Below are 27,883 nucleotides of genomic sequence, written 5' to 3'. Positions count from 1 at the left end.
ATTCTGTGTACGGGTATCAACCATCTGTTTGCTAAGATGCACGGCAAATAATTTTAAAAAGCTTCAAAAGAATGTGTGAAGAAGTTTCAACTTTTTACAAAGTATAATTGAAATACCTGACACACGTAATTCAGAAAATATCCATCGAACAAGTTTTAACTTTAGTATATTTTGATATTTTGAATCTTAACATTTTTTAGGATTATTGTACTTGATATTTATTCTCTAATCATTGTGGAAAATATGGATACTTAATAAGTTGTAGGACAATTTGTGCAGTCAACATTATACTTTAAGTGAGTAAGTATAAATATAAAAACTTTTTTTGCTGTGAAGTAGTAGCACATACATCCGACTAAATAGCCTTATATCAAATAAAAAAATTCTGTTATAAAACGTATTTGTTATAAGTACATTTGTACTTTTGTCATCATTTAAATCATACATAACAGAATTTCATTTACATTACCATGGCAATTTAAAAACTTTAACATGTTTTAGATATAGTTTTTCCAAGGGATCGAATAAGCTCGATAACAATATGTCAATTGTACATTTTATGTTTAATTAAGTCTGTTTAAAGGCTGCTATGGTAAATATTCGATGCGATCGTCTGCATCGCCATTACATATAATAACAATGATATAACGGAATGGGCGATTTTTACAATCGCAACACAACACTTAATAAATACATAAAGGATCCTTAAAATGATATGACAACATTGCTGACAAGAATTGTGACAATTGCATACTTGGCCTTAAAGATCATTTAAGGAAAAATGAAAATTGAAAGAAATTGAAAGAAATTATACCCATACTAGCCAGATTACATGTTATATGATAATAGTTGAATTATATCTCAATTATATATAAGCGCGCATTGATAAAAAAGTGTGATTTTAAAACTTGGTAAGTTTCCTTACTTTCGATCCCTTTCAAAAAAAATCCATTTTTATTTTAGTTCCGTCCATTGTTTCTCCTTAATGGCAAAATACTTTAGGAAGCACGAAAGTGACACATAGAATGTTCCATGATCATCGCTGAAGACGTATACATACATTTGCTGATGCTTCCAAAATTTTAATAGCATACTATTTATATTTTCTAAATTTAACCCTTGCATTGCTGGGACCAAAAGCGTATGAGCATTTGTCACCAGTATAGAGTCAGGCCAGCCTGCACATCTACATATTTTGTAGTGTGTGTATTTTATCCTTCTCGTCAATCAAATTCATAATTACGTGTATATTATGCATGGCATAATGTGCATAATATTCAAATATGTAACACGCACAATACGAGTCAAAGTTAAGCGGGTGGGTGATGTAAAACTTATTGTGGGTTGTGAAAAAGGCACAGTACTACAGATTGTTTGAATTTGACATACGCGAGAATTTCTTATACTCTAACTGGCCAATGGTCACATGATAATCAAATAATGTTATCACAGAATATTTACACAAATCTTTGCTATAGAATTATGAATCTGGCATATGAATACACGTATATTCGAAATGCATATGATTTGAAAAGTAGTGTTACTTTTATTCAGTGAAAAAGATAATACATGTTTTTGATATCTAGGAAACTGATTGTTATTTATTGCACTTTAAGAGGTTTTCCTGACCTAAAAGAAATTGCAAAGTGTTTCAGAAATGATACTTTTGCTTCTTACTCAAATTTTGTTGTTTGTATGGATTTACATTACGTTCTGTAAAAGATTTGTATCATTGCACTGGAAAGAATAATGGATCTGCTGTAAAACGATAAATATTTACATACATTTATAAACAGGCATTACTTTTAGGAATGAAACTTGGGTTTTACATTGCTGAATTTAATGAAATTGCTCCATACATACTTATATGGCTTGATATATTGTTAATCTGCCCTGCCAGTCATATAAAACCTATATTCTTAAATGAATACTGAATGTTAAATTATGCTCATTTTTTCATTGTCAAGTTCAATTGAACTGGCTGCTTATTTCTAAAGATTGTTTGTCATCATGGTGATTGACCAACAGTTGAAATTGGAAAATGTTTTGGATAAAGTATAAATCTGCCTAAAATATAAAAAAGACTGTCCCACTATTTTTATAAACTGAACGATACAGGTATTTACAGAAGAATTGTTAGGCAATGTGAGTTATTTATCTTTCGTGTGAAGTAAATTATAACATTGAAAGACATTATGGCAAAATGTTACCCTATTTTGACTTTCACTTGGTCTCTTACTATATAGCCTTTGATGGATATAATCTCACTTTAATTAGTGATAACATTAGAGACTTGGATCTAAGACTTGAAACCGTGGTGAATATAGATCAAGTTGAAAAGTTTAATGAAAATAAGTTTCGGGTTAAATAAGATCACGTGTTGTTTTTAATAAAAGCACATGATGAGTTCGATGCAACACTATATATAGCGACAGAGTGAAAGTAAGTACACGTGCCTGCCTCAAAATGTGACAGTGGTTTCTTGTTCCAAAAAGTTTAGTGTTAGTTCACTGACATATAACACTGTTGACATATTGGCATGTTAACCTAAGTCATAATATAATGAATATATGGACACCAAACTTTGATGCCGAGGAATTGTTTCTTGTAATGATTTTTAGTCCTATTTTTTATTCCTATTGGTTTGTTTGTTTAGGCGGCTTAACGGCGACACTGACACATTACTGGTAACATGAGTAGGTACAAGTGAGTTAGTTAATAAAAAACAAGTGTACTTCCTATAAGAAATCGATCAGGGTGTTGGATGGATTCGAAACAAAAAGTTCTCCAAGTGAATTGACTTTCTATAGTGCACAATCTGACTAAAGTACTTCTTACATGTTATGTTATTTAGGAGCTGATTCTAATCAGATTGTTAAGTGCAACACTTCTTTTTGTGGTTCATCTCCATTTACATTTTTACTGCAGTACTATACATGGCAGAGGTACATTAAAAGTACAGACTGATGATATTAATAACTTTTTAATATGTAAATAAACAAGAGGAATGTCTAAAATTAGTCTTCTAGATGGACAAAAAGAAATAACAAACAGATATACCAATAACAGAAGTTAGATTGTTTGCTGAATAAAGTTTGAATCATGTTTGTTTACAAATGTATGTTAATACGTCAAATGTTACGTTTGTTTTAGTGAGTGTGAAATCGTGGATTAATTATAGCTGATTTTAGGAAAATCCTAGAGTAATTACCAAAGACTTTCATAACGTTATTAAAAATTAGTGATTTATGGTAACTTTATAATTGTATGCCAGTTCCTTACACAAGGTCCAAAACAATCGAAATTCTGATTGTATGCAAGTTACTTTGATGACGTTAAAAACGGTGCGTGTTCTGTTTCCAAGCTTGCCTGGTTGCATGCTTTTTTGACTATAATTTCACTTAGAAAGGATGTTCAGTTTTCTTGGTTCGCGTTTGCTACTGCTGCAAGTGACTGCAAAGCCTTAACTACCACTTGATGGTCTATTTTATGCGTGTGTCATTTTAGACAGGAAGCTTCTGTGGAGTACCTCACATTTCATGGGCTGTATTTCCCCTACTCGTCCTCGTTCTCCTTCATCTTCACCCACCATGATTGTTCTTCGTCTTCTTCTTCAGGTATGTGCATGTGCGTCACTCACAATGGCTGTTCCGTATTTTCTTCAGATATGCATGATCGTATGCCGGTAAATTCTATGACGTCATTAACATTTGATGTACTCTATTTCAGGTATGCCTGATTGTATGCCGGTAACTTCTATGACATCACTCACCCTGGAGGCTATAGCAGGAAGAGAAGAAGACGCAGTTGTCGTCGATTATATTCTTAAAGGTAACAGTGAACAACAGCCTAATACATAACATGACTGTAATATAGAGCTATATGTTTTGGAAGAGCGAACTCTCTTCATTTTATCATCACTTTATAAATATTTTGTTCGTTAAAAGGACAACATAAGATAAATTAAAAAAGACGCAACTTATGTGGATGGCTGATTTGATGGCATCTTTGGTATATATTGTACTTTTATATTATTTGGTAAATATGTCAAATAAGATAAATAATGAGATAATGTATCAATCAATGCTTTGGTGAGAAATTATTAACCTATACCGCTGCTGAAGTAACAAGTCTTTGCCACCAGTATAGATCCAGGGCTGTATTCTGCGTCTTTGCCTTACGCAGAATGCACATGCGAGAAATGCAACATCCGTTACAATGTAAAATTGTATTATAAAAGGTCTATATTTTGTTATATTGGCTGATAAATTTCAAATTTTCACTTTTTTCTCGATTTAAAATGGACAGTTCGGAAATATATACTGGACGTGTCCATTTAAGAAAGTTAGCAGGTTTAAGATTATTGAGTTCAAATGAAATACAATTGATAAACTTTTTGGAATAACCGCTGTCACTAACAATATTTGTATTGTTTTGCTGCTGTTTCTTTTGGTTGTTGTTGTTATTATTATTGTTGTTTTTTGCATAAAAGAGTTAGGAATATAATTACTGTCGACCAAACGTTTGGTATTCGTAACAATCTATGGATCATCTAGCATGTATAATGCAGTGAGTAAAAAAAAATGTTTAATTGGCGTTTCATAATGTTTCGAAAAGGTAATTAACGAAATTTTAATAACAGTGACACGAACTGTTGCTTAATCATAATAACGTATTATATAATCATAAAAAAACTGTTACGCGGAAAGTTATAAGAAAATATATGAACATCAAGGAATAATTAAGATCGTCGATACTTGGTATCACTGTCACAATAATAATAATAATATTGATGATGATAATAATGAAAATAATAATAATAATAATAATCTTTTTTAAAGAAGGTATCACATGAAGATACACCATCGTAAAACACAAATTATAACAGATTGAATGTACAGTATAACCTCTACATAGCGACCCTCTTCACGGCAATTACCTCTTCACAACAACAGAAATATGTCTTCCCAAAGTAAACATTTATAATAAATTTAACCTCTCTAGAGCAACCACCTCTCATAAACAAACTAAACCTTTGTCTCTCACAGGATGATGCTATACAGAAATTATACTGTACACGTGCTTCCAAATTATCTAATGTTTGTCCGTATCTTCATAGAAAAGGTTTAAGCAATACTTATGACGACGATGCATATTTTTTTCTCTTTTGTAATTTGTCGTCTGCATGCCCGTGTAATTTGTTATTAATACATATTGGCATATAATAGGGTGCAGCTCGCGTGGTAATATAAGAGATGGTATCTCTGTAATACCAAAGATCTAAATGAGCAGTTTGCATGTTAGTCTAGGTTTTATGCATTAAAAAAAACATAATTACGATTTCACCTTTTCATTTTCTGTTCTTGTAGTTCATTAGAAAATTGAATATTTTCTTCCAGATTTATATGCTAAGCGCGGCCTCTTAACACTTGTATTTATCATAATAAGGCTCCAATCTCCCACGAAGTGACCTCCCTTTACATGATTGGCCGTGGCGTAACCGGTGCGCGGAGTCAAAGGGATCCGGCACAGTGTTGGGATAGTGTAAAAAAGTAATTCTAGAAAAAAAAATAAAACTTTATATATAATATATAGATATATATTATATATACAGTATATATATTTTTAGAATTACCTTTTTACACTATCCCAACACTGTGCTGGGTCCCTGTGCGCGGAGTCTGTCAAGTAAAAAGCCCATAATGGTCACAAGTTCGATCTCCTACCCCACGAGTTTAGATTTACATGGTCTAAATAAATGTACTCCGAACGATTTCTTTACAACACAAAACTTTTCAAACTTGTAGATATCTATAGAATAAAAATCTATGCGTTCTACTCCGTCCATGAGGCCATAACATATACTTCTTTAGAATTATTTATTTGTGAACATTTTTTTTTTAAATAACAACATATTTTTGAAAACCCTGAGAGTGTTTCTTGTATAGCGAATGTTACTGAGGACACGTATATTGCCCAGTGCCGAGGAGGGCTGGATATATTTTCTCTTATTGTATCTATAGATAATTGTCTAGAATTAATCATTAGAAATTAGGTGTTTTATGTATTTGGTAGGAAGTTAGATTATGGACTATTTTTTATTGATTATGATGGTGGTAATTAGGTTTTTAGAGTAAAGAGATATATTGTCGTATGGGCGTTATTAAAGTAACAATCGGTCTTAAAACGTGCAGGCACTAGATTCGAACATTTGTAATTGTACGGCTAATTTCCGATGAGACATATCTTTCAGAATACTGAATCCATTTAATTTGCGATTTGTATTTTTTTCACAAAGAATAATTATGATTGATCTAACTTCAGGTCGCACGGGTGGTTATCTATTTTTATCAAGATCTGACATATAACTTGATTTTATATAGAAGTGTAAAGTATCTAAATTTTATGACATTATCTTTAATCAAAAACAAATTACAGTACTTAGGTATCACTTACTAAAATATGACCACAAAAAAAAATATTTAGAATTTTTTGTAAGTGATTGTCATAAAACGGAAGGAAAAACGGTACTGTCGTGTCGTTATTAGTGAACGTGTCCGTATTTGATATCGATATAGAAAGGATAGCTTATATATGTAATTTCTGTAATAAAGTAATTACAAGTGAAAAATTATGTTCGAATTCAAATTTAAAAAGTATATCTCAGAATTTCTTAACATTTTCGCATTCGCTAGCGATAGAGTATGAAGCAATTCAATCGTTCAGAATTCTACCTGGTACACTCATCATGTATTTCTACCTCGTACACTCAGCTTGTATTTCTACCTGGTACACTCAGCATGTATTTCTACCTTGTACACTCAGCATGTATTTCTACCTCGTATACTCAGCATGTATTTCTACCTCGTACACTCAGCATGTATTTCTACCTCGTACACTCAGCATGTATTTCTACCTCGTATACTCAGCATGTATTTCTACCTCGTATACTCAGCATGTATTTCTACCTCGTACACTCAGCATGTATTTCTACCTCGTACACTCAGCATGTATTTCTACCCTCGTATACTCAGCATGTATTTCTACCTCGTACACTCAGCATGTATTTCTACCTCGTACACTCAGCATGTATTTCTACCTCGTATACTCAGCATGTATTTCTACCTCGTATACTCAGCATGTATTTCTTCCTCGTACACTCAGCATGTATTTCTACCTCGTACACTCAGCATGTATTTCTACCTAGGATACACACTCAGCATGTATTTAACCCATAACCCAAATGATGAGCCCATGTCACGAGAACACAACCAGCCCGCATTTCCGTGCATTCTGACTCACTAAGCACTAAACTGCTGGTAGCACATCTTTTTATCCCTTTAACTTTGAATGGACTGTTCCAAATTCTGAGCAGAGAAATTAAAGCACATTTAAGAAATTGACTCCAACAATGTAGGATTCGAATATCTTAGTCCCAGACGCTCCCGAACTCGCGACCCAGACAGATTTAAAGGTTCAAGCGTTCTCCCTAGTCCGCATTGAATTTCTTTATACAAATAATAATTTATTTAAAAGTAATGATGATGATAATAATAATAATAATAATAATAATAATAATAATAATAATAATAATAATAATAATAATAATAATAATAAATTAATAATAATAATTTCATCTTTCTGTATTAACGTGGTATTAAAAATATAAGGTGTATTTACTACATGTATGATAGCGCACTTTCGGAAACGACAAATTATCCTTTCGATTAATGTTTTATTTGTTATGCGCATGCGTACTAAGCAACCGAGAAAAATAAACATGGCGGAGGGTTCGGATGTGTACGAAATTTCAGAATTAGTGTGAAAAAAATTGAGATACACCTTAATATAGACAATAATTTAAGAAGGAAAACAATGATTCAGAACCCAAATGAAGTAGAAACCACAATTTTAACTGTGATGAACGAGGAAAACGAGCCATCTGAGCTGTCAATTCCACCCGGTGGAGATAATCAAGACGCTACTGGTGAAGGTATGGTGGTTGCAAATTTTTAGATTGTCAACCATTTTATTAACGAAAATTTGCCTCGTCAATAAGGTTTTTGCATTCATGTATAGTTTATCTACACTGGGAATTATATTGATGTCGCATTGCAATGGTATTATCCATGCATTTCAATATAGTTTGCAAATGTTATGCATGTGGAATTTTTGCAGCATTGCTTGCAAATGGTAGATCAAGGGAAATAAATCTGTGTTATATTTTTAAAGTGTAAACAAATAATTGAAATCAGCAGTTAATACGACATTTTGGTTTGTTTAAGAAAGGAATGTAGATACTGTAATGTGAAATAATGTAAACTTGAGATTTCTTTGACCACATCTGTCTTAGGTGAGTTTGTTTTCATCTGACTGTTTTGATTTTTCAATCCATCAGGAATAAAACCTATCTAAGCCTAAGGGAAAATTTTACATTGTTAACAAAAACAATTAAATTTACCCTCCCAAAAGAAAACAATAAAACTAACAAACCCCTTGAAAATATTCTCTTTTATTCAGATGCCATGATAATAAAAATGTAAAAAGCACTGTGATTTTTCTGCAAAAGTCATAAATTATTTGTGTAGCCATCCACTATTACTCAAGGGAAGATGTGCTGCTCATAGGTTAAGAGCTTGAATGTGGCCGTGAAAATAGAGGCGGGCTCTCAGAAAATATTTATTATCATGATTTCATATAATAGAAAGTCGGGCTTGCATCATGTTAATCTTCAATAAGAGTGCAAATACAACACTATGATAAATGACACAAAATCATTAACGGCAAAATGTAAAATAACAAGAATGTGATCAATTCAGACATCCATATTTACTGAGACTCTCTGAAAATATTTATTATCATGGCTGGCAAGTGTGCATTTAGTGCAGATAATAAATGAATAAATGATTAGTGAAAAGATGACTGGATGAAATATAAGAAAAGGGATGGAAGTATGGGACTTCACAAGATATGTACAGTAACAACTATGTACAACAGAAGTTACATGTACAAAAAATAACCAGCAGCATACATACATTGACAAACAACTTACAATGTATAACATTAACACATTGATATGACCCTGTGACTTTAATATGCTCAAAAAATTGAATTGGTTTGAATAAATCTTCCCAGTTTAGTAAATGTTAAAGATTTTTTTATCAGTTAAAAATTGCTTTTAATGATTTGTCTTATGGAATCAGTAGGTAATTGCCATCTTAGATCCTTAGATTAAGCCTACTAGTAGGAGTCGTCAAACACTCAGCTACATCACAATTTATATTTGATTTTATATGCATACTATGTATATGCATACTGATAAACAGTTAGTAAACAGAATGCATAAATATCCATGGTCTTCCTCTGTGTCTGCAATTAGATAATATAACTGCATTGATAAACAGGATTAGAGCAGAGTGACCTTTTTTGTGAATTTGAATTAAGTCAGTCCTTATGTCATGACCACTTTGGGTTTCCCATTTTCTTTTCTTACACATATTTCTAGGCAGCAGATAAATTCTTTATTTTTTCTAGTTTTTGAAATTGTAGTGATAGTTTTTATAGGTTTGCCTTTTCAAAATAAATCCAAATATAACTTAATTCATACGGGCGAGCGATGGCCAAGTGGTTAAGGTGTCTGCTTCTCAACCCAGAGATCATGGGTTAGAGCCCTACTCGGGTCACGACCATGTTTCTCTATATGACACCAGTACTAGTTGGTTCCAGGAAGCGGACTCTATATGTTTAAACCAATTCATACGGCCCTCAAAGAACAGCAGCAATGAATAGTTTGGTGGCAATATTTTGTATAAGATTACGTAAATGTTCTGAATCCTGTGCATTTTTTTTTTTCCGTGTATCTCGAAGTATTATAGAAAAAAATTGGAACAAATTTTATGAACAGTTTGACTTGAACGTAAGAAAAAGAATAACTAAAACAAATCAATAGGAAAGTACAGGGAATTGCTGCTTCACTTTGTTAAAGCAGACATTCAAATGAGGCCTTTAAAAGGGTTAGTCATTTATTAGAAAGACTGTTGATATTGCTAAATATATCTTTATAGTGTAGGATTCTCAATAAGAACAAGTCACAAGTAAACTTTACCAGTTACCAGCTAAATTAATTTATTATAAGCACCACTGTTACTTTCATTTGTCATTGTTATTAGCTGAAGTGAAGTACAAAGTAGCCTTTTCTTGTATTCATATGAAAAAATCTTCTTTTGTACATTAGTGACTTCTCAATAGTTCTGTTAATGCACACCAAAGAACCATAAAAATATCTGAAGGTTAAAGGCAAAAAACTCCTGATGAATGAATTTACATGGTCTTACAAAACAGAATATGTTCTAAACTTCTAAGATGTGATGAATGATATAACTTGTTGCATACATTATTTTTTGGAAGATAAGAAATTTTGTACAGGTGCAATGAATTGTATATACAGTTACATTATCATGCAAAGTGACATGAATTAAAAGGGAATCGATGCCCGAGTTGTTTCTGTCATTCAACCCAAGGTCTTTGGTTCGAGCCATACCAGGGTCATGATTATGTTTCATCCCATTGCAGCACGACTGGTTAGCTCCAGGAAAACATTGCTTTTGTTTTTTGCTCACAATACATAATTATCACAATACATATAATTATATGTTTTGTTGTTGTTTTTTGTTAACAATGCAAACTTTATGATGCAAATTAATTGTGGTGCATATTAAACAATTTATGTGGAAATGCAATACTGCATTAGGCAATATTGATACCAGAAAAAAATTTATGTAAAAACTACAACATTGATTCAAACTATATAAACTATCATTGTGCAAGTAAAAACAAATGCGTTTTCACTCGAGCTTATTATTATATATATATATGAATATGTTTTGCATGATACATTCATGAACCATTACATCTCTACTTGAGAGTGTTCAAAAAAGCTTCCAAGCATTCATCACATTTAGCTAATATGTTTTAATTTTTGACTACACTAAACAAATTATATATACAACTGGGGAGCTTTTTTTGCATATAATGTAATATAGATACAATTTCATATGATTTGAATGAAATGCATAATAAATACTACATGCACTTGAAATAAATTATGAATACAGATTTATACTGATGTAGTATCATAATAATATCATTGATGAATAATATTTATATATTGTTTAAGAAATAATTTATCCCAAACTGTGATTTTATTGCTCAATAACATCACTGTTTGGAGTTCGGATGCGGGGAATTATATCACGAGGGCGTAGCCCGAGTGATATAATGATGCGCATCCGAACGACAAGCAGTGATGTTATCAAGCAATAAAATCACCGATTTGGATATATTATTTCGATTCTAACACGACATCAACAAATAAATGCTGCCGTACATGATAATTAGCTAAATTGCGCCTGATTTGTTTCCGTACTTATTGTCAGCGCGTCACATTTTTAGTGGTTACGTCACGTGTATAATGATTACGTCACATGTCTAAATATAGAACGTCAAACAGTGATTTTATAGCATAATAACACACACTTTCGGTTCTTCTTTGTTCAATAGGGAAAAATGCGGGTCGTGTTAGAATAATATATATAAATAATATAATTACTGTATAAACACTGTAGTTGTGAAAAGAATCAACACTGCTTCATATATTAAAATGAACTTTTACAGATAAATTAATCATTGTGAAATGCAGATTTACATTGATTAATTAAGTTATATGCAGATTTATACTGATTAATATACATGACATATTTTAGTAAAATGCAGATTTATACAGATTTGTATGTTGTAAAGTGCAGATCTGATTCATATATTAAAATGTAGATTTATACTGATTCATAAAGAGAAATGCACATGTATATTGATTTATATAAGTCATGCAGATTTATACTGATTAATATAGTAAATTGCAGATTTATACCGATTCATGAAGAGAAATGCAGATGTATATTGATTCATACAAGTCATGCAGATTTATACTGATTTATGTAAATCATGCAGATTTATACTGATTCATATAAATCATGCAGATTTATACTGATTGATTAATATAGTAAAATGCAGATTTATACTGATTTTCATAAAAGTGTAATTCATATTCTGATTCATATGGTATGCAGCTTTATACATGGAAATATTTACATCTTGTATTAATTTCCTGCAGTATAGTGTGTTGTCATTAAGACGCATTCAGATTGGAGACCAAAATGACTGTCTCAAGTGTATTTTGGGCTGTCTCAAGTGTATTTTGGGCCACCTGTAAACAAAGAAAACACTACATGTATTGTTGCATGTGATAAATAAACCCTATTGAAATGACCTCAAAACAAACTGTCCTAGAAAAGCTTTATTGACATTGTAACCCTGATCTATTGTTCTTTTGGCCATTTATAATAAAGAAAAATCAAAGCACAGAAGGCGCTGAATTTGTTTGGGTCTCAGAATGTCAGAAAGGTGAAGGTTGTGAGATTATAAACCAATTTGTTTTTGTAAAGTGCCACCAATGCTTTCCAGTGTTATAATTGTAGTAAATTGGCTAATTTAAACACTGATATTCAATCCAATGTTTATTTGACTTTAACATTAGAAGAAAAAAATTGAGTTGCCTTAACTGGGATTTGGACTCCAGATCTCTGGCTTCCTAAGCGAGCGCGCAAACCCATCGGCTACGGTGAAGTTATAAGTTAACAGTCTGAAGAAAACTATATTATTCTATATTAGGGTTTGTAACGACGCTAACTGTTATTTAACACAGATGTAAATAATCATGGAGCTTACTATAAGCATAAGCATATAAAGAATAAAACAATATTAGAAATCTTCGACCATTTGGGAATTATTTTGCTTGAAAGTTAATGGGCCTGTTATTTGACCATATTTACGCAGTGATCTCCCCTGAATTTTTCGGCGTTAGTTTACATATAAAGGGAACTTCAAAAAAGCGGACTACTTTCTGCACTTGCAATTAACAGCATTAGAGTCTGAAATTTCGCTACCATTATTTGTTTAGTCTGACAACTCAAAAAAACTAAAAAACTGAAACAAACCTGACATTAAAGACATTTATCAAATATTGGGGAGTCTCTTTGTTAAACTTAATTATTACTTTTCATAGTCATTTTGTGCTATTTTTAGAAATAGAGTACAAGAAAAAGAAATAGTGATGTACCATGTCTGAAAAATAGCACTCATAAAATAAACTTCTGACCCTGTAATAACTTCTAATACTGTATAATTAATATGACTGTACATTTAAGAAATTCACATAAATTTTTCACTGTGATAACGTTAGACAGACATGTACGAAATATTGTTTGTTTTATGGCCCAGTCACTGACCTCTCTCTTAATATATATGTATATATAACCATTGGTAATAGACCTTTCTCCCCCCAAATTTATCTCTTTCACATTCAATAAGAAGGTCAGTAACCTGCCTTTTTCACTTGATGTCTGAGCTTTTATATATTTTTTTCAATGTTTCCTGATCTGATTGGTTTACCTGTTTAGTGTCAAGATCTTCTTCATTTATTTTATTCATCTCATTTTTTTTGTTAAAGAGAAACATTTGGATCTTTTTAAAACTAATGGAGATTAGATTTGTTTAAAAATTTTAACAGATTTTCAAAGTTATGAAACTGAGGTTTTTGTTTTCTTGAATACTTTTACTTTTACCATTTGACTAAGTTCTTGGATGTTAACATGAAATATAAACTTTATTTGAATAATTTCTTGAGAGGTAAGTGTGGTATAAAGGTAATTTTCTTGTTGAACAGCAATACTAGATAGTAAAGAACAGGGTCATAGTAATGTTTGTAGTCAAACGTATTTTGCAGAACTACATATTTGTGTAATTTTGTTTCATTATTTGGCAACATAAGCTAATTGAGATAAATGTGTTATGAATATTAATTTGTCATATAAAATTGTAGTCATAAAATCTTAAACACTTACACTTCAAGCTTAACTTATGATGGCTAAAGCTTATGACTTCATTTCCAGGGAATAGATTAAATTTATTTTTATCAAGTATGAGAAACTATATTATATAATCAGTGATTTGAAGTGCATTTTTTCTATACATATAGATATATTTAATGTAAAGAAATCACTTCTTAGTATAATAGTATATATATATATAACCAGGGTTTTTTTTTACTAACAAATTGACACCGATAGTTGGTGTCTTCCCCTCGGTAAATAGCCAAGTTTTTTCCCCCAAAAAATTCTATTTTTACTTTAAACTAAATCAGATTTAATATTTACATGATTTAAAATATTAATTTTATCCAGGATAAACCAACAATTGTAGACCAAAATAACCAAAAACATTGCAGGAAACTTCAAGTTATTTAATAACTGTCTCAACATGGAGGCAGCCATTTTTTTTCTTGGCTATATCCCATACTGAACTGTACTATTTATATAAATGAGTTGCTATCAAAATATTGTCATTTTCTTGGTTATTTTTAGTAAAGTAATATATTTTGTATTTCTTATTATGAAAATGACTTGTATGGAGCTAAAGTGTGTCACAGATACACTATTATACCTATACTGTATTAAATTTCATACAAAAATGGAAGTATAAAAACCATTCACCACCATACATATTAAGAAAATATGTTATACTGCAAAGAATATTTTGCATGATGATAAAGTTTTTAAGGGGAAAAAGATATAGTTGTAACTCTCTACTATGTAGTTAAGTATATACATTTAGTATAAATAACGTCATAATAAATTTTCCCCAAATTGATTTTTTTCGTATATTTTTCCCCCTCCCTACCAGCGTCCAGCGTCTTCCCCTTTTCTTAAAAAAAACCCCTGATAACAGCTGCTGCAATCAGCTTTAGAAGATTTCATTAAGTCTTATAGCACCCTGAGTTTGACATTAGGAAAGCAATACCCATGCCACCACTTTTCTTTAACCTTGGTCTGCACTGGCGGCCAGTGCAGACCAAGGTCAGTGAATTCACTGTGCCATCTGATCATGATCTACACAGTTGGCTATACTGTTGGTATTTATTTTTTTGAAATTTTTTGAAATTTTCCCAGATAAGATGAATGGTTTTGTGTAGATCAAAAATTTGACAACAAGGTTGAATAAACTGTGCACTTGTTCAACCTGGTCTTTCAAAGTCCCCTTGTGCAGACTTTAATAATTATATAATAACTATGATTATCTCTATAATAACTTAGTAATAACTCTATAAATTTTGTTGTCATGTATCTGTTAAGTGTCTCTTGCATAATTTTCTGGAATTTATAGAAAGTTTCCAACATGCTTTCAGAAAATGATGAAGTATAAATTGTTAACTTTGTACAATTTCAGCAGGTGCCGAACAGAACCAAAAAAAATCTACTTTTGTACTTCTATAATTAATTTAGTAGTAAATGGAACAAAAACATTTGTACTTCTGTCAATTTCCTAAAAAACTTATCGTGAGATATTGCAAGACTTCACTTGTCATGAAGATATGTTCTTAGAAAATATTTTCATGATATATTGCAAGACTTCTCATGTCATGGAGATATGTTCTTGGAACATCTGTTCCAGAACATAACCTTGAATAATCAAAAAATAGTTATCTTGCTTCTGTTATGTAATATGTTATGTAAATAATCTGTTTTTTTTTTTCACAGAACAGAAAACATCAAAATGTTGTCACAATTTTGCAATTTTTTAATATATTTTTATTACATCTCTTTCATTGCTAAATGTGTGCTATGAATTTGTCTTGTTTTGAATTTGAAACTGTCAGAAACATTTGATATGAGCACCCATCATTATGCATGTAGAATCTCGTATAATTACTGTACTTGGAGCCTTTAGAGACTAAGAGAGCCCGTCTGTAAAAATTGGTGGAAAATAAAGCAGTATTTTTGTAAAATTGGGAAGAAAAAAATTTGATTTCACTTAGGGGAATACTAAATCGTTTTAAATAATTACCTTTGGGAAGAGGGTTTGCAGAGGTAGGAAGCACTGATATTTAGGCTGGCCTTTGCTCTATAACGGTGGCATATAAGTCAAAGAAGTAAATCTTTTTTCTTTTCTTTTTTTTTTGGGGGGGGGGGATTTTTTCGATGTTGTAAGCATGAAATTAGAATGTTTACTTTTGTATATGGCTTTATAAGACCAAATACACTCTAAATAGTTATGAATTTGTAAAATAGTCTCTGCAGTCAAACCACAGTGATTTATAAGGCCCTTTCCCAATTGAAATTTTGTAGAAAATAGTGCAGTTTCCCCAGATATCTGAACTTACACCAATAATTTTTCTGAAATAAGGACTCATTTAGGCCTCTCCCCAAATAAATAAGAAAAACCAGGGAACCAAACTAGGCTGTTTATTATTAGCATTTTGATGTCAGAAAGCAAATTCATTCAGAGCAGGAGTATGATTTTAAATTTAGCATGTGTGATTACATCAAGTGTTCAAAGAAAAATATGTTCATACATCTGTGAATTTAATAGTTTATAATGCACAGATGATGGTGACAGAAGTTCAGACCATATTGTGTAAGGTCAATAAAAAGTGCATGAGACAGACTGTTGTGTCATTTGTATATTGTAATAATAGCAATATTTAAAGATCAGGTTTTGATGTTTTTGCTACCTGATAAAAAAAAAATTGAGCAGCATATAGTTGTCACTTTATCCTTTAGCGTTTCTATTATTCTGCAGCACTTTCCTACTGTTTATACTAGTAACTTCATTTATTGACCATAGAAATAGTTGTATTAGTACATATACTTATGGGGCGTCCGTGGCCGAGTGGTTAAGGTCGTTGACTTCAAACCACTTGCCCCTCACCGCTGTGGATTCGAATCCCGACAGGGACTTTAGATTCTTTTATGTGAGGAAGCTATCCAGCTAGCTTACGGAACGTCAGTGGTTCTACTCAGGTACCCGTTCATGCCTGAAATAATGCACGGAAGGGCACCTGAGGTCTTCCTCCACCAGTAAAGCTGGAACATCGCGATATGACCTATACTGTGTCGATGTGACTTAAAACCCAAAACAAACAAACATATACTTTGGGGAAGTACCCTTGGGGAATTAAGGGTCACTAGGTTCAAGGTCAGGTTACGGATGTTAAAAAGATCTTTACACATTTGCTCATACAGCCTTTATTCAATGACCAGTGTCTTTGGTAGTCTCATACAGGCACCTTGGGTGGTTCTTTAAAATTTTGGTTGGACTTTTGGATCACTAGGGTAAAGGTCAAGATCACTAGGGCTAAAAATAGATTTTTACACTTGTACAGCCTTCATTCTTTGACCAAATTTTGTTTTGTATTAGTTAGGTTAATACTTCAGTGTCTTTCTTAAATCAAAAGGCCCAGGCCCTTTCACAATTTACTGACTGTCATTCATTATTTTTCAAGGTAACTAGTAAATGCTTCTGAATTACAAGTTTGCCCATAGCCCTTTTTCCTAATGTGACATTTTTTGCGGATTCAAAATTCCCACTATTCTCAAAATAGTAGTTTTGCTATACCCAACTTAGAGAAATTAATGGCTCTGTTATCTCAAATTTTATGTTTTTCATGTTTTTCATAAAGAAAAAGACTTTGTTAGAATTGTGTTGTTTTATAGTTTTATGCACTGATAGGGATTTGTTGAAATAATAATAAGTCAATATTGCTGTCATCACATCTAAGTCTATCCTTTTTCACAGGCACTTGTAGGTGAAATATGTGTTAATGTCTCAGATACTTGATAAATTTAAGCACATTTCTCAGAAGTCATTAGATCCAATTCCTTTATGATATGCCACTTTGGTTTTGATATTACAGTACACTTTCTCATTGTGGATTTTTATAAATGATGAAAACAAATTTTGTATAAAGTTTTGAGAAGTCATTATAGCCACTTTGTTTCATTTGTGATTGTAGTTATTTAAGAATATACATTGTCACCTTAGTGCAATAATGGGTTAACTCCTATTGAATTTTATAAGGATTTAGCCTGTTACTGCACTAAGGTGATAAGAAACACATTGTTAGTACTGTATAAGGTGCTAATAAGTTGCTGCTTTGTTTATATTTGTAATATGAAGCTTCTGTTATGATAAGGCTTTCTTTCCACAGATAGGGCAAGCGGTCCTAGCCCTAAATCGACAGCAAAATGACAAATTTTGCGAAAGGGGAAGAAAGAGCTTGGTGGTACATGTAATTGAATTTAAGGGCAAAACTTGATGAGTTGCAAGAGCTTGATGGTAATTAAATTTCAGGGCAAAACATAAGAGCTTTGCTTCAATTCCTTCTTTGTTTCAATGTGTATTGCACATGCTCTGCATTGAATTAAGAGCTGTCAGTATTTGAATTAAGAGCTGTCAGTATAGTAAAAATGGGTTTCAACAAAAAATATGAAAGAATTGAGCAGTCATCAGTATATAGTTTAGTCAGTCTGGATGAAGGGATATACTGGCTGGCAAGGCATCTAGGCATCCTGGTGCCATAGACCCATCAATGTTGCCACTGGCATTATGTGATATCTTATCAACTTATGTGATATCTATTTTTAGCCTCGTCTTCAGCGGGGGACGTACAGGGCACAGATTTGAAGTATGGCTTTGATGAATTGTGTCCAGTATGTGGAGACAAGGTGTCCGGATATCACTACGGTCTACTTACCTGTGAAAGCTGTAAAGGTAGGTAATACATTTTCTTAAGAATTACAGAGGAATCATATAATAAAAAGTGTAAGAATTTTAGGGAAAATTTTTGGCTGAAATTCAGCCATATTACTTTCTCCAAAAAGTATATAATCTAAGCATATTTCTATAAAAAAATATCTCCTAAGAGTTGGGCAGAGAGGACCATTTCAACATAATGCATGATATTGTGTCACAATTTTACAATGAATGAAGTCTTATCCATTTTCAAGAATAGTATGTTGTTATTTTACTATTTGCATAAATTCAAAAAATATATCATGTATAGGCTAACTTTTTTATGCTCCCCGAAAAAATTTCGGGGGAGCATATAGTCGCCGCCTTGTCCGTCCGACCGTCTTTCCGTCCGTCCGTCCCCTTTTCTTGTCCGGGACATAACTTTGAAACAACAAGAGGTATCAACATGAAACTTTGTAGGTAGATAGATCTCATTGAGTAGGTGTGCAGTGCACAAGAACCGTAACTCTGCCTTGCCTAATTTTTGAATTATTCCCCTTTGTTTATTTTTACACTTTGAACTTTGTCCAGGACATAACTCTAAAAGTATAAGAGGTATCAACATGAAACTTTGTAGGTAGATAGATCTCATTGAGTAGAAGTGCAGTGCACAAGAACCGTAACTCTGCCTTGCCTAATTTTTGAATTATCCCCCTTTGTTTATTTTACACTTTGAACTTTGTCCGGGACATAACTCTAAAAGTATAAGAGGTATCAACATGAAACTTTGTAGGTAGATAGATCTCATTGAGTAGGTGTGCAGTGCATAAGAACCGTAACTCTGCCTTGCCTAATTTTTGAATTACCCCCCTTTGTTTATTTTACACTTTGAAATTTGTCCGGGACATAACTCTAAAAGTATAAGAGGTATCAACATGAAACTTTGTAGGTAGATAGATCTCATTGAGTAGAAGTGCAGTGCACAAGAACCGTAACTCTGCCTTGCCTAATTTTTGAATTATTCCCCTTTGTTTATTTTACACTTTGAACTTTGTCCGGGACATAACTCTAAAAGTATAAGAGGTATCAACATGAAACTTTGTAGGTAGATAGTTCTCATTGAGTAGGTGTGCAGTGCACAAGAACCGTAACTCTGCCTTGTCTAATTTTTGAATTATCACCCTTTGTTTATTTTACACTTTGAACTTTGTCCGGGACATAACTCTAAAAGTATAAGAGGTATCAACATGAAACTTTGTAGGTAGATAGATCTCATTGAGTAGGTGTGCAGTGAACAAGAACCTTAACTCTGCCTTGCCTAATTTTTGAATTATCCCCCTTTGTTTATTTTTACACTTTGAACTTTGTCTGGGACATATTTCTTAATGTATAAGAGATATCAACATGAAACTTTGTAGGTAGATAGATCTCATTGAGTAAGTTTGCAGTGCACAAGAACTGTAACACTGTCTTGCCTACTTTTGTAGTTATTGCCCTTTGTTCATTTTGACACTTTGAACTTTGTCTGGGACATTACTCTAAAATTATAAGAGATATCAACATGAAACTTTGTAGATAGATAGGTCTCATTGGGTGGAAGTGCAGTGCTTAAGAATCATTACTCTGCCTTGCCTTATTTTGAAGAAATTGCCCTTTGTTTATTTTTACTTTTTGACTTTTGTCCTGGACATTACTTTAAAACTATTAGAGATATCAACATGAAACTTTGTAGGTAGCTAGATATAATTGGATAGAACTGCAACGCTTCAAGAACCTAAACAAAGCCTGGTCTAATTTTGGAGTTATTGCCCTTTGTTCATTTTTTTTATACTTTCCTGTGTCCAGAACCTTCTCGGGGAGCATCACCCGGTTCAACCGGTTCTTGTTTTATTATTTTTCATTTAAAAGGTTTGGTCCCTACTACATGAAGCATTCTTAGTGTTCACTTTAAACTCTAATATTTATCATGTATATATTTGACAGGTTTTTTCAAGCGCACAGTACAGAACAAGAAGGTGTATTCGTGTGTAGATAACAGAAGTTGTCATATTGATAAGAGTCAGAGAAAAAGGTGTCCATATTGTAGATTTCAGAAATGTCTCAATGTTGGAATGAAACTAGAAGGTAAATATATCTCTAGTAGGCCTAAGTGTATCTACTTTTGTTGTTTAAAGGCACATTAATAAGCCCCATAATAGTATCTCAGAAGAAATCACAAACCTGGGTTTTATAATTAAATGATTTGATAATGGATTGAGAGCATGTTAGATGATATATCATGGAAAAAGAAGTGTTGAAAGAGAAATATGTCGTCATAAAGGTAATACAATGTGTATAGTAACAAAAGTTATATTTTGTCTTCCATTTAGAATAATAAATCATATACATGTAATTATAGCTTTACTATTTGTCAAATTCAGGTATATGGCCAAAGAGTACCTGAAAGACACTAAAAAAAAAAGCTTTTAAGAAATAGTAAAGATTGCTTTTTTAGGGCTTAATGGTTAAGGAATAACATTAAAAAAAAATTCAGGACATGTAATCAATACATTAAAGCTTTGAATGAAAGCTTTCCTATTTTGTAATATTATATTGTGACGTTAAGACAGAGCTCACCAGGCTGTCAGCACCCAGCATTTAAGATGTCTAGCTTTCAGTTCCTAGCCAGTTGAACCAGACTGTGTTCTTTTCACAGACAATTTTCCAAATTTCCCATAATTGATAATGAACAGTTAAAAATGGAAGAAGACAAATTACAAGACCTTTTAAGAAACTCAGCAGCCAGATTAAATTTGATTCTTGATGTGTATTTGGCCATATCAGTTGTTATGCCATCTTGGTCATATAATGTCTCTAACAGGGAATGTTACTCAGCATCATGATAAGAAAGTTTTTAGAGTGACAACTTGATTTTTCTCCGTTTGAATTTATCGAACTATCCATATAACGCAACATGTTTCAGTTACATAATATATTCCATTCTTTTATAGCTGTAAGAACGGATCGCATGAGAGGAGGACGTAACAAATTTGGACCCATGTATAAAAGAGACCGAGCTCTCAAACAACAAGCCCTTCGACAACAACAGCAAATGTTGGCAACCTGCCAAATGAGACTAGCTAATGGAATAGACCCATTCTCTGTGACGAGCGGTGCAGAACCACCGGACATAAAACCAGACCCAGCATTTCTCATGTCGGTGGCAAATAGTCTTGGTTACGGCATGAATAATAACCTCAGTCAACCCCATACGCCTACGACATCACCAACCGGTTCGGGAATTCCGTCACCGACGGTGTCTGATAACTCACCGCACGATTTACGCCTGTCTGCCCCTGCATCTACTTTATCACATTCACAAGGACATATTAATACAAACTCTCAGGGAATGTATACAAACACAGGGAACTATTTCCCGTCCACGGGTAATATGGCTCCCACAGGAGGTTACCAATCGTATTATCACGCAGTACCACATCCCTCAAACATGCCTTTATTACCCCAGTTGGTAGTGGATTTAAAAGCTAGTGCGTTAGATGAACGAGAAATGAAAAATAAACTATTGTCATTTGTGGACTCAGAGTTCGGTACAAATGATATCACCAGTGAAAATTACCAGTCTAAATTACTTCAGTTGTTGTGTAGACTGTCAGATCAACTGTTGTTTCTTATGGTTGAATGGGCGAGGACATCTGTATTCTTTAGAGAACTTAAGGTTAGTATGATAATTGTGTTAATAATACACATACATTTGTATAATATTTTTAATGACTTACGCCTAGACGAACGTAAAATTTTAGGATACTTCTAAAAAATTGATAAAACAGTTTAAATCACTATTGTAGAAAGTCTTGCTGCTGAGAATTTCATCCAAGTCACATTGTTTCATAGGCTACAGGACACTAAGTTTTTACGGTTTGTGTCCTTAGCTTTGCTTTCAGGTACCAAAAGAGGCCTTTTGCTTTTGTTCAAGTACATAAATGGGCCCTTTGCTTTGTTTTCAGTTACAAAAAGAGACCCTTAAGGAAACAATTACACTTTTAAGAAGAAGCATTTAATGAGTTATAACATTTTTTGATAAAAATATATCTGGTCTGCAGTCTGAGTCATCTGATAAATTCTTTTACAAAAATGTTAAGTATAGTCACTATATGTGAGATATTATTTGTTGCAGTTCACAATGATATTGAATTAACTAAGATATTTGTATTTGGATTACTCTCTTCAAAAAGAGGAACGAGAAATACGGTGTATTATATTCAGAATGTTATTAATATCATTAATGGCACTTGTTTTTAAAGTCACCTGGGTCCCTCAAGTACTAAAAGGGCCCTTTAATATTTGAATCTGACTTACTTGTAATAGGCTGAAAGAAATGTGTATGTGTCATATTTAGCAGGTGTCAGGAAAATTCACTAGGACTGTTTAACAAATTGGTACTATGTGAGTTTATTCTGAGCAAAATGAATAAAATAGTAGGTTTCAGCGTTTGTAGTATATTGGGGGGACAGTCTGTTTTATATTTGAGGAGGTTATTTTTAATTTTATTGCAAAAAGAGTGATTTCTTGGTTATGAGGTGGCCTGAAATACATTTGAGACAGCCATTTTGGCCAACAGGCGCCTCTTGATGACAACCTTATGGTTGATTTTGTATTTTTGGCCAGGTTGCACTGGTGCAAACCTGGGTTATAGTATGATGAATGTTGGGCGGCAGGTGGGCGGCGGGCGGGGAAAAACTTTGTAACAGTTTTCTCAGCAACTACTTATCACAGCCTTTTGATATTTGGTATACAGCATCAACACATGGTCCCATACTGTGGGATTCGATTTCACGTCTGTCGCTCATCTACTTCCTGTTTGCCGACTTAGTTAAATTTTCAACATTAATGGTCAGACAGTGGTAGAAAATTTAAGTAACATCACAGCCTCATGATATTTTGTATACATATGCAACCCGGCCTTTTCTGTCTTTGACCCATTTTTTATAGTGAAAATTAGTAAAATTGTTATACTTAAATGTGTATTTAAATGATTCAGTCTTGTAACATTCTGAACATGAAGTCCAGAATCAATGTGAGTGCTTACCTGCACTTCAAAGAAATCAATACTTAACAGTTAAATAAGTATCTGATTAAAGTAACTGTTGTACTAAGCCTAGGTAACACAAGCTGTGTTCCAGCTGTGATTCTGTAGATAACTGATGTTTTTAGCTTGAAACTCGTGGCTAAAATATAGGACTTTACCAATTTGATGACACTTATGAAAGTTGCACGATTAAGTCTAGAAAATTAATTCACAAAAGGTTGTTGCAATTTCTCCCAACTAGCTCAGGTTTTAGGGCATATATGGTTTATGAAATAATACCATTTATTTATTCCTGCTGGAACTGAAGATGATAAGAGAGCAAGGCCAGTCATAAAATTTGTACAGTCTGACCAGACTCTATATATTACCGCTAGCTGATTTAACTTAAAATTTTCATCTTGACATCCCCCAAAATTGATAATGGACAGTTCCAAAATGGAAGCTCGACAAGTCCATTTAAGAAGTTCAGTAGGGTAAGGGTGAACAGTCGGGGAAACAAGTGCACAATTCAGAATATGCTAGCTCAGATGATTAAGATATCAAGTAAAGATAAGAATAGACTGGCTGAAACGTCAGACCATGCAATATAGGGTCTTAATTTTTTGTTTGCAAAGTATTGCATATAGGGAAATATTATAACTGCAGATATGAAATTTCATACTTTTCTTTTGAAAATGCATGCATGCATTGTGTATCAAATGTTGTTAAGAGTAAAGCATATCATTGCACAAACTTATATGCAAATACTAGCTGCTGATTGCAGCATAGAAATTTCTCTTTAAGGTATTAAGTTACATATATTAAGTTGTGTCATAATTTTCCTTTAACCCTTCTCTACCCTGTTTGAACTGAAAATTATTGGTCTTAGCCACGAGTATAGAGCCAGGCCAGCGTACACATCTGTGCAGTCTGATCAGGAAATATATTGTTGGTTGATTAACTTAAAATTCTGATATTGAATTCCCCAAAATTGATAATGAACAGTTTTAACTTCCCAAGCTGGGAAAACTAATGTAGGGGCAGGTTAAGGGTTAAAACTATGACTTGTTTAATCCAAACAAGATACTTTTGATTTTTTTGTTGTTGTGAAGTTCACTTTTCAAGGAATCAACTGAAATGGTATATTTGTAAAAGGAGAGAAACAAAGGACTGCTGCCATTATAGCGTTTATCAAAGTCAGTCCCTTCTAGATGTTACAGGTTACAGCATTTTTCAGTAGTTATTTTATTAAATTATTTCATCTCAGTGAAAACGTCATGATTGTTATTATCATGATTGTTATTGTTATAATTGTTATCAACATATCTTTTATCATCATAATTGTTATTGTCATAATTGTTATTGTCATGGCTGTTATCATCATAATTGTTATTATCATGATTGTTATCATCATAATTGTTATTATCATGATTGCTATCATCATAATTGTTATTATCATGATTGTTATCGTTATAATTGTTATCAACATATCTTTTATCATCATAATTGTTATTGTCATAATTGTTATTGTCATGGCTGTTATCATCATAATTGTTATTATCATGATTGTTATCATCATAATTGTTATCATCATAATTGTTATCATCACAATTATTATCGTCATCTTTGTAACTACAGGTTGAAGACCAGATGAAGTTATTACAGAATTGCTGGAGTGAAATATTAATTCTGGATCTTGCTCATCGTCTACTCAGACAAACGTGGTCCGGAGAACTGATATTGGTATGTGAATAACTTACTTCTTATCACATTGATAAATCTGCATTTATAAAGGATCTTATATTTGGTGTCATTGCGATAAAGCTTCATGCCTCCAGATAAGAAAAAATTAAACTCCTGAGAAAAAAGATAGAAGATTTTAAGAAAAGTAAAAACATGTAGTAATGATTTACATGTTATATGCAATGAATGACTAAAATGGCAGTATTCATTTAATTTACCTTATTTCTACTGCATGACTAACACAGTAAGGGCTAGTTTTGCATATTTTGACCTTTGTTAGAGAATTTACTTGGACTGAACGCACCATTAGCAATCTGTAAGTTACTTCCTTTGTTTTCTTGACAATATTTGCTTTAAGACTTGCGTAAAATGAATTTGATGAAACATTGGATAAGTTTGATATATTGGTATTTCACATTGCAAGCTGGCAGAAAATCTGAAATGGTATGTATAATGAAGAATCTATTGTTATGTTGATAGGAAAAGAGTCGTAGATTTAACGATCAGATATTGAAATATTGTCACGTAATTTCAGGCAAATGGACACAGGCTTAGCTTAGATTGTCTTGAGGACTTGGGTATACCCGATATAAAGGATCGCATACTGGATATAGTACGGAAAATGAAGGAACTCAAAATTGATGACAACGAATACACGTGCCTCAAGTTTCTTATACTATTGAATCCAGGTAAATTAGTAACCATTATATTTTGGAGTAATTTATCAAGTTTACTGTGTACACAAAAAATTAATTTTTGAGTATTAAAGATGTTGCCATGATAACTTGAAAATACAGATAAATAAATAATGCCATATTTTACACAGGATAACATTGAACAACTTTTGAAAGTCTGCTTTATGAAATTCTAAATGTTTTCACTTTGAAGGAATATACATGGCTTATAGAAATCCAGGAGTCCCTGGTTCCATCCACAGTTGAGGGGAAATTTTCCCCAAACATTGAATCTTATGGTCATTTGTCTCTCACTTGCTTACTTTGTCACTTGCGGAAAATTGGTGATTACTGGTTAGTTGTCCAAGAAATATGATAAGATGAGTTGACCGCTGAGATATAACCTTAAAATGTGTCTTTCAGTTAGAAGCTGAAATTCTCCATACAATTATGTGATTCTATACTTGCCTAACATTCTTTAAGTGTTATATTTGATTTTTCAGACGTGTCTAACATCGACTGTCAGGAGTTTGTAGAGAGTTGTCAGGAGAAGGTTCAGGCCGTCCTTATGGAATATTGTGTCAATTTTTACCCGAATGTCAAGGACAAGTTTAGTCAAGTGTTGCTACGACTACCGGATATCAAATTAGCAAGCATGTGTGGGGAAGAGTTCCTATATAGTAAACATTTATCAGGGGAGCTCCCTGAACACACCTTACTAATGGAAATGCTTCACTCGAAGAAGAAATAGTTCAAATTTTATATAAATATATAGATGGTGATGTTAACTTAAAAGTTTAGAGGGCTGAAGGGAACACTGTTGAAACCTGATGGTGTTTTTTTCTGTGCTTTTTGAAGAGGTACGGCAGGTTTCTGTTCAGCTCTGCTGTTGGTTCATATATATTTTGATAAATTAACATGAGCCGCGTCACGACAAAACCAACATAATGGGTTTGCGACCAGCCTGCGCATCTGCACAGTCTGATCAGGATCCATGCTGTTCACTATCAGTTTCTTTACTTGTTATAGGGTCTGTAAGCGAACAGCATGGATCCTGATCAGACTGTGCGAATGTGCAGGCTGGTCTGGATCCATGTTGGTTGCAAACGCATTACGTTGGTTTTGTCATGGAGCGGCTCAAGTCATATATATACATGAGTAAAAGTGCTATGTAAAAGTGCTAATAAAGTTTTTTAACCATTTACTTGAATCAAGTAGCTTAACTTTATTCACAGATGGTACGATATGTAAAGGTATTGAGAAAAAAACTGAAAAAAACTTGAATTTTACCACTTTTGTGGAAGGATCGATGTTTTGGTCTATAATTTAATATGTTAATAGTTATACTTGTACACTGATCGAAGTTGCTCATGCCGAGTCCTTAAAACCTTATAGATTATTTTTACAGTCTGTCGTGATTTTTTTCTTGCATAAAGAAGAAAACCAAATATAGGCTCTTTCCTAATTTATGAAACTTAAATTCTCTCAAAATTATGAAGATTTCCCTGAACCAGCTCAACATTTTAAGCATAGATACGTGTTTAGCTTTTGTTTTATATTTATATATATAAAATTCATATATTAATATCATGGATATTCTTTTTATGCCCACCACATAAGGGGAGTGGTGATATAGATTTGCCTCATCTTTCTGTCATGCTATCTGTCTATAGACAGACAAAATGCTGAACTAGTGGTATATGTGTCCTATGGACATTTTTCTAGTTCACAAAATGAAAACTTAATTTTCCCAGTTTTCTTCCTACTTATACTGTAA

General features: G+C 32.7%; 1 protein-coding gene across 3 annotated transcripts; it reads left to right on the top strand.

The window, feature by feature from the left end:
* LOC132749875 (nuclear receptor subfamily 5 group A member 2-like) lies at positions 1-27,067 on the top strand. 3 transcript variants are annotated; one of them, XM_060739787.1, is made up of 8 exons: positions 1-296; positions 3,730-3,831; positions 18,538-18,663; positions 20,608-20,748; positions 21,615-22,339; positions 25,328-25,432; positions 25,968-26,121; positions 26,610-27,067. In XM_060739787.1, exons 2-8 carry the CDS (start codon positions 3,732-3,734, stop codon positions 26,855-26,857), a joined length of 1,599 nt encoding a protein of 532 aa, XP_060595770.1. In that variant the 5' UTR covers positions 1-296; positions 3,730-3,731; the 3' UTR covers positions 26,858-27,067. The 3 variants fall into 3 exon arrangements, with proteins under 3 accessions (XP_060595770.1, XP_060595769.1, XP_060595768.1); XM_060739786.1 differs by having other exon boundaries at positions 1-300; XM_060739785.1 differs by lacking the exons at positions 1-296; positions 3,730-3,831 and adding an exon at positions 7,758-7,993.
* The last annotated feature ends 816 nt before the right edge of the window (positions 27,068-27,883 follow it).

This window comes from Ruditapes philippinarum, unplaced genomic scaffold (assembly GCF_026571515.1).
Source record: "Ruditapes philippinarum isolate M1 unplaced genomic scaffold, ASM2657151v2 ctg447_1_1_1_1, whole genome shotgun sequence".
Lineage (NCBI taxonomy): Eukaryota > Metazoa > Mollusca > Bivalvia > Venerida > Veneridae > Ruditapes > Ruditapes philippinarum.
This window is presented reverse-complemented; position numbering and strand designations above follow the sequence as displayed.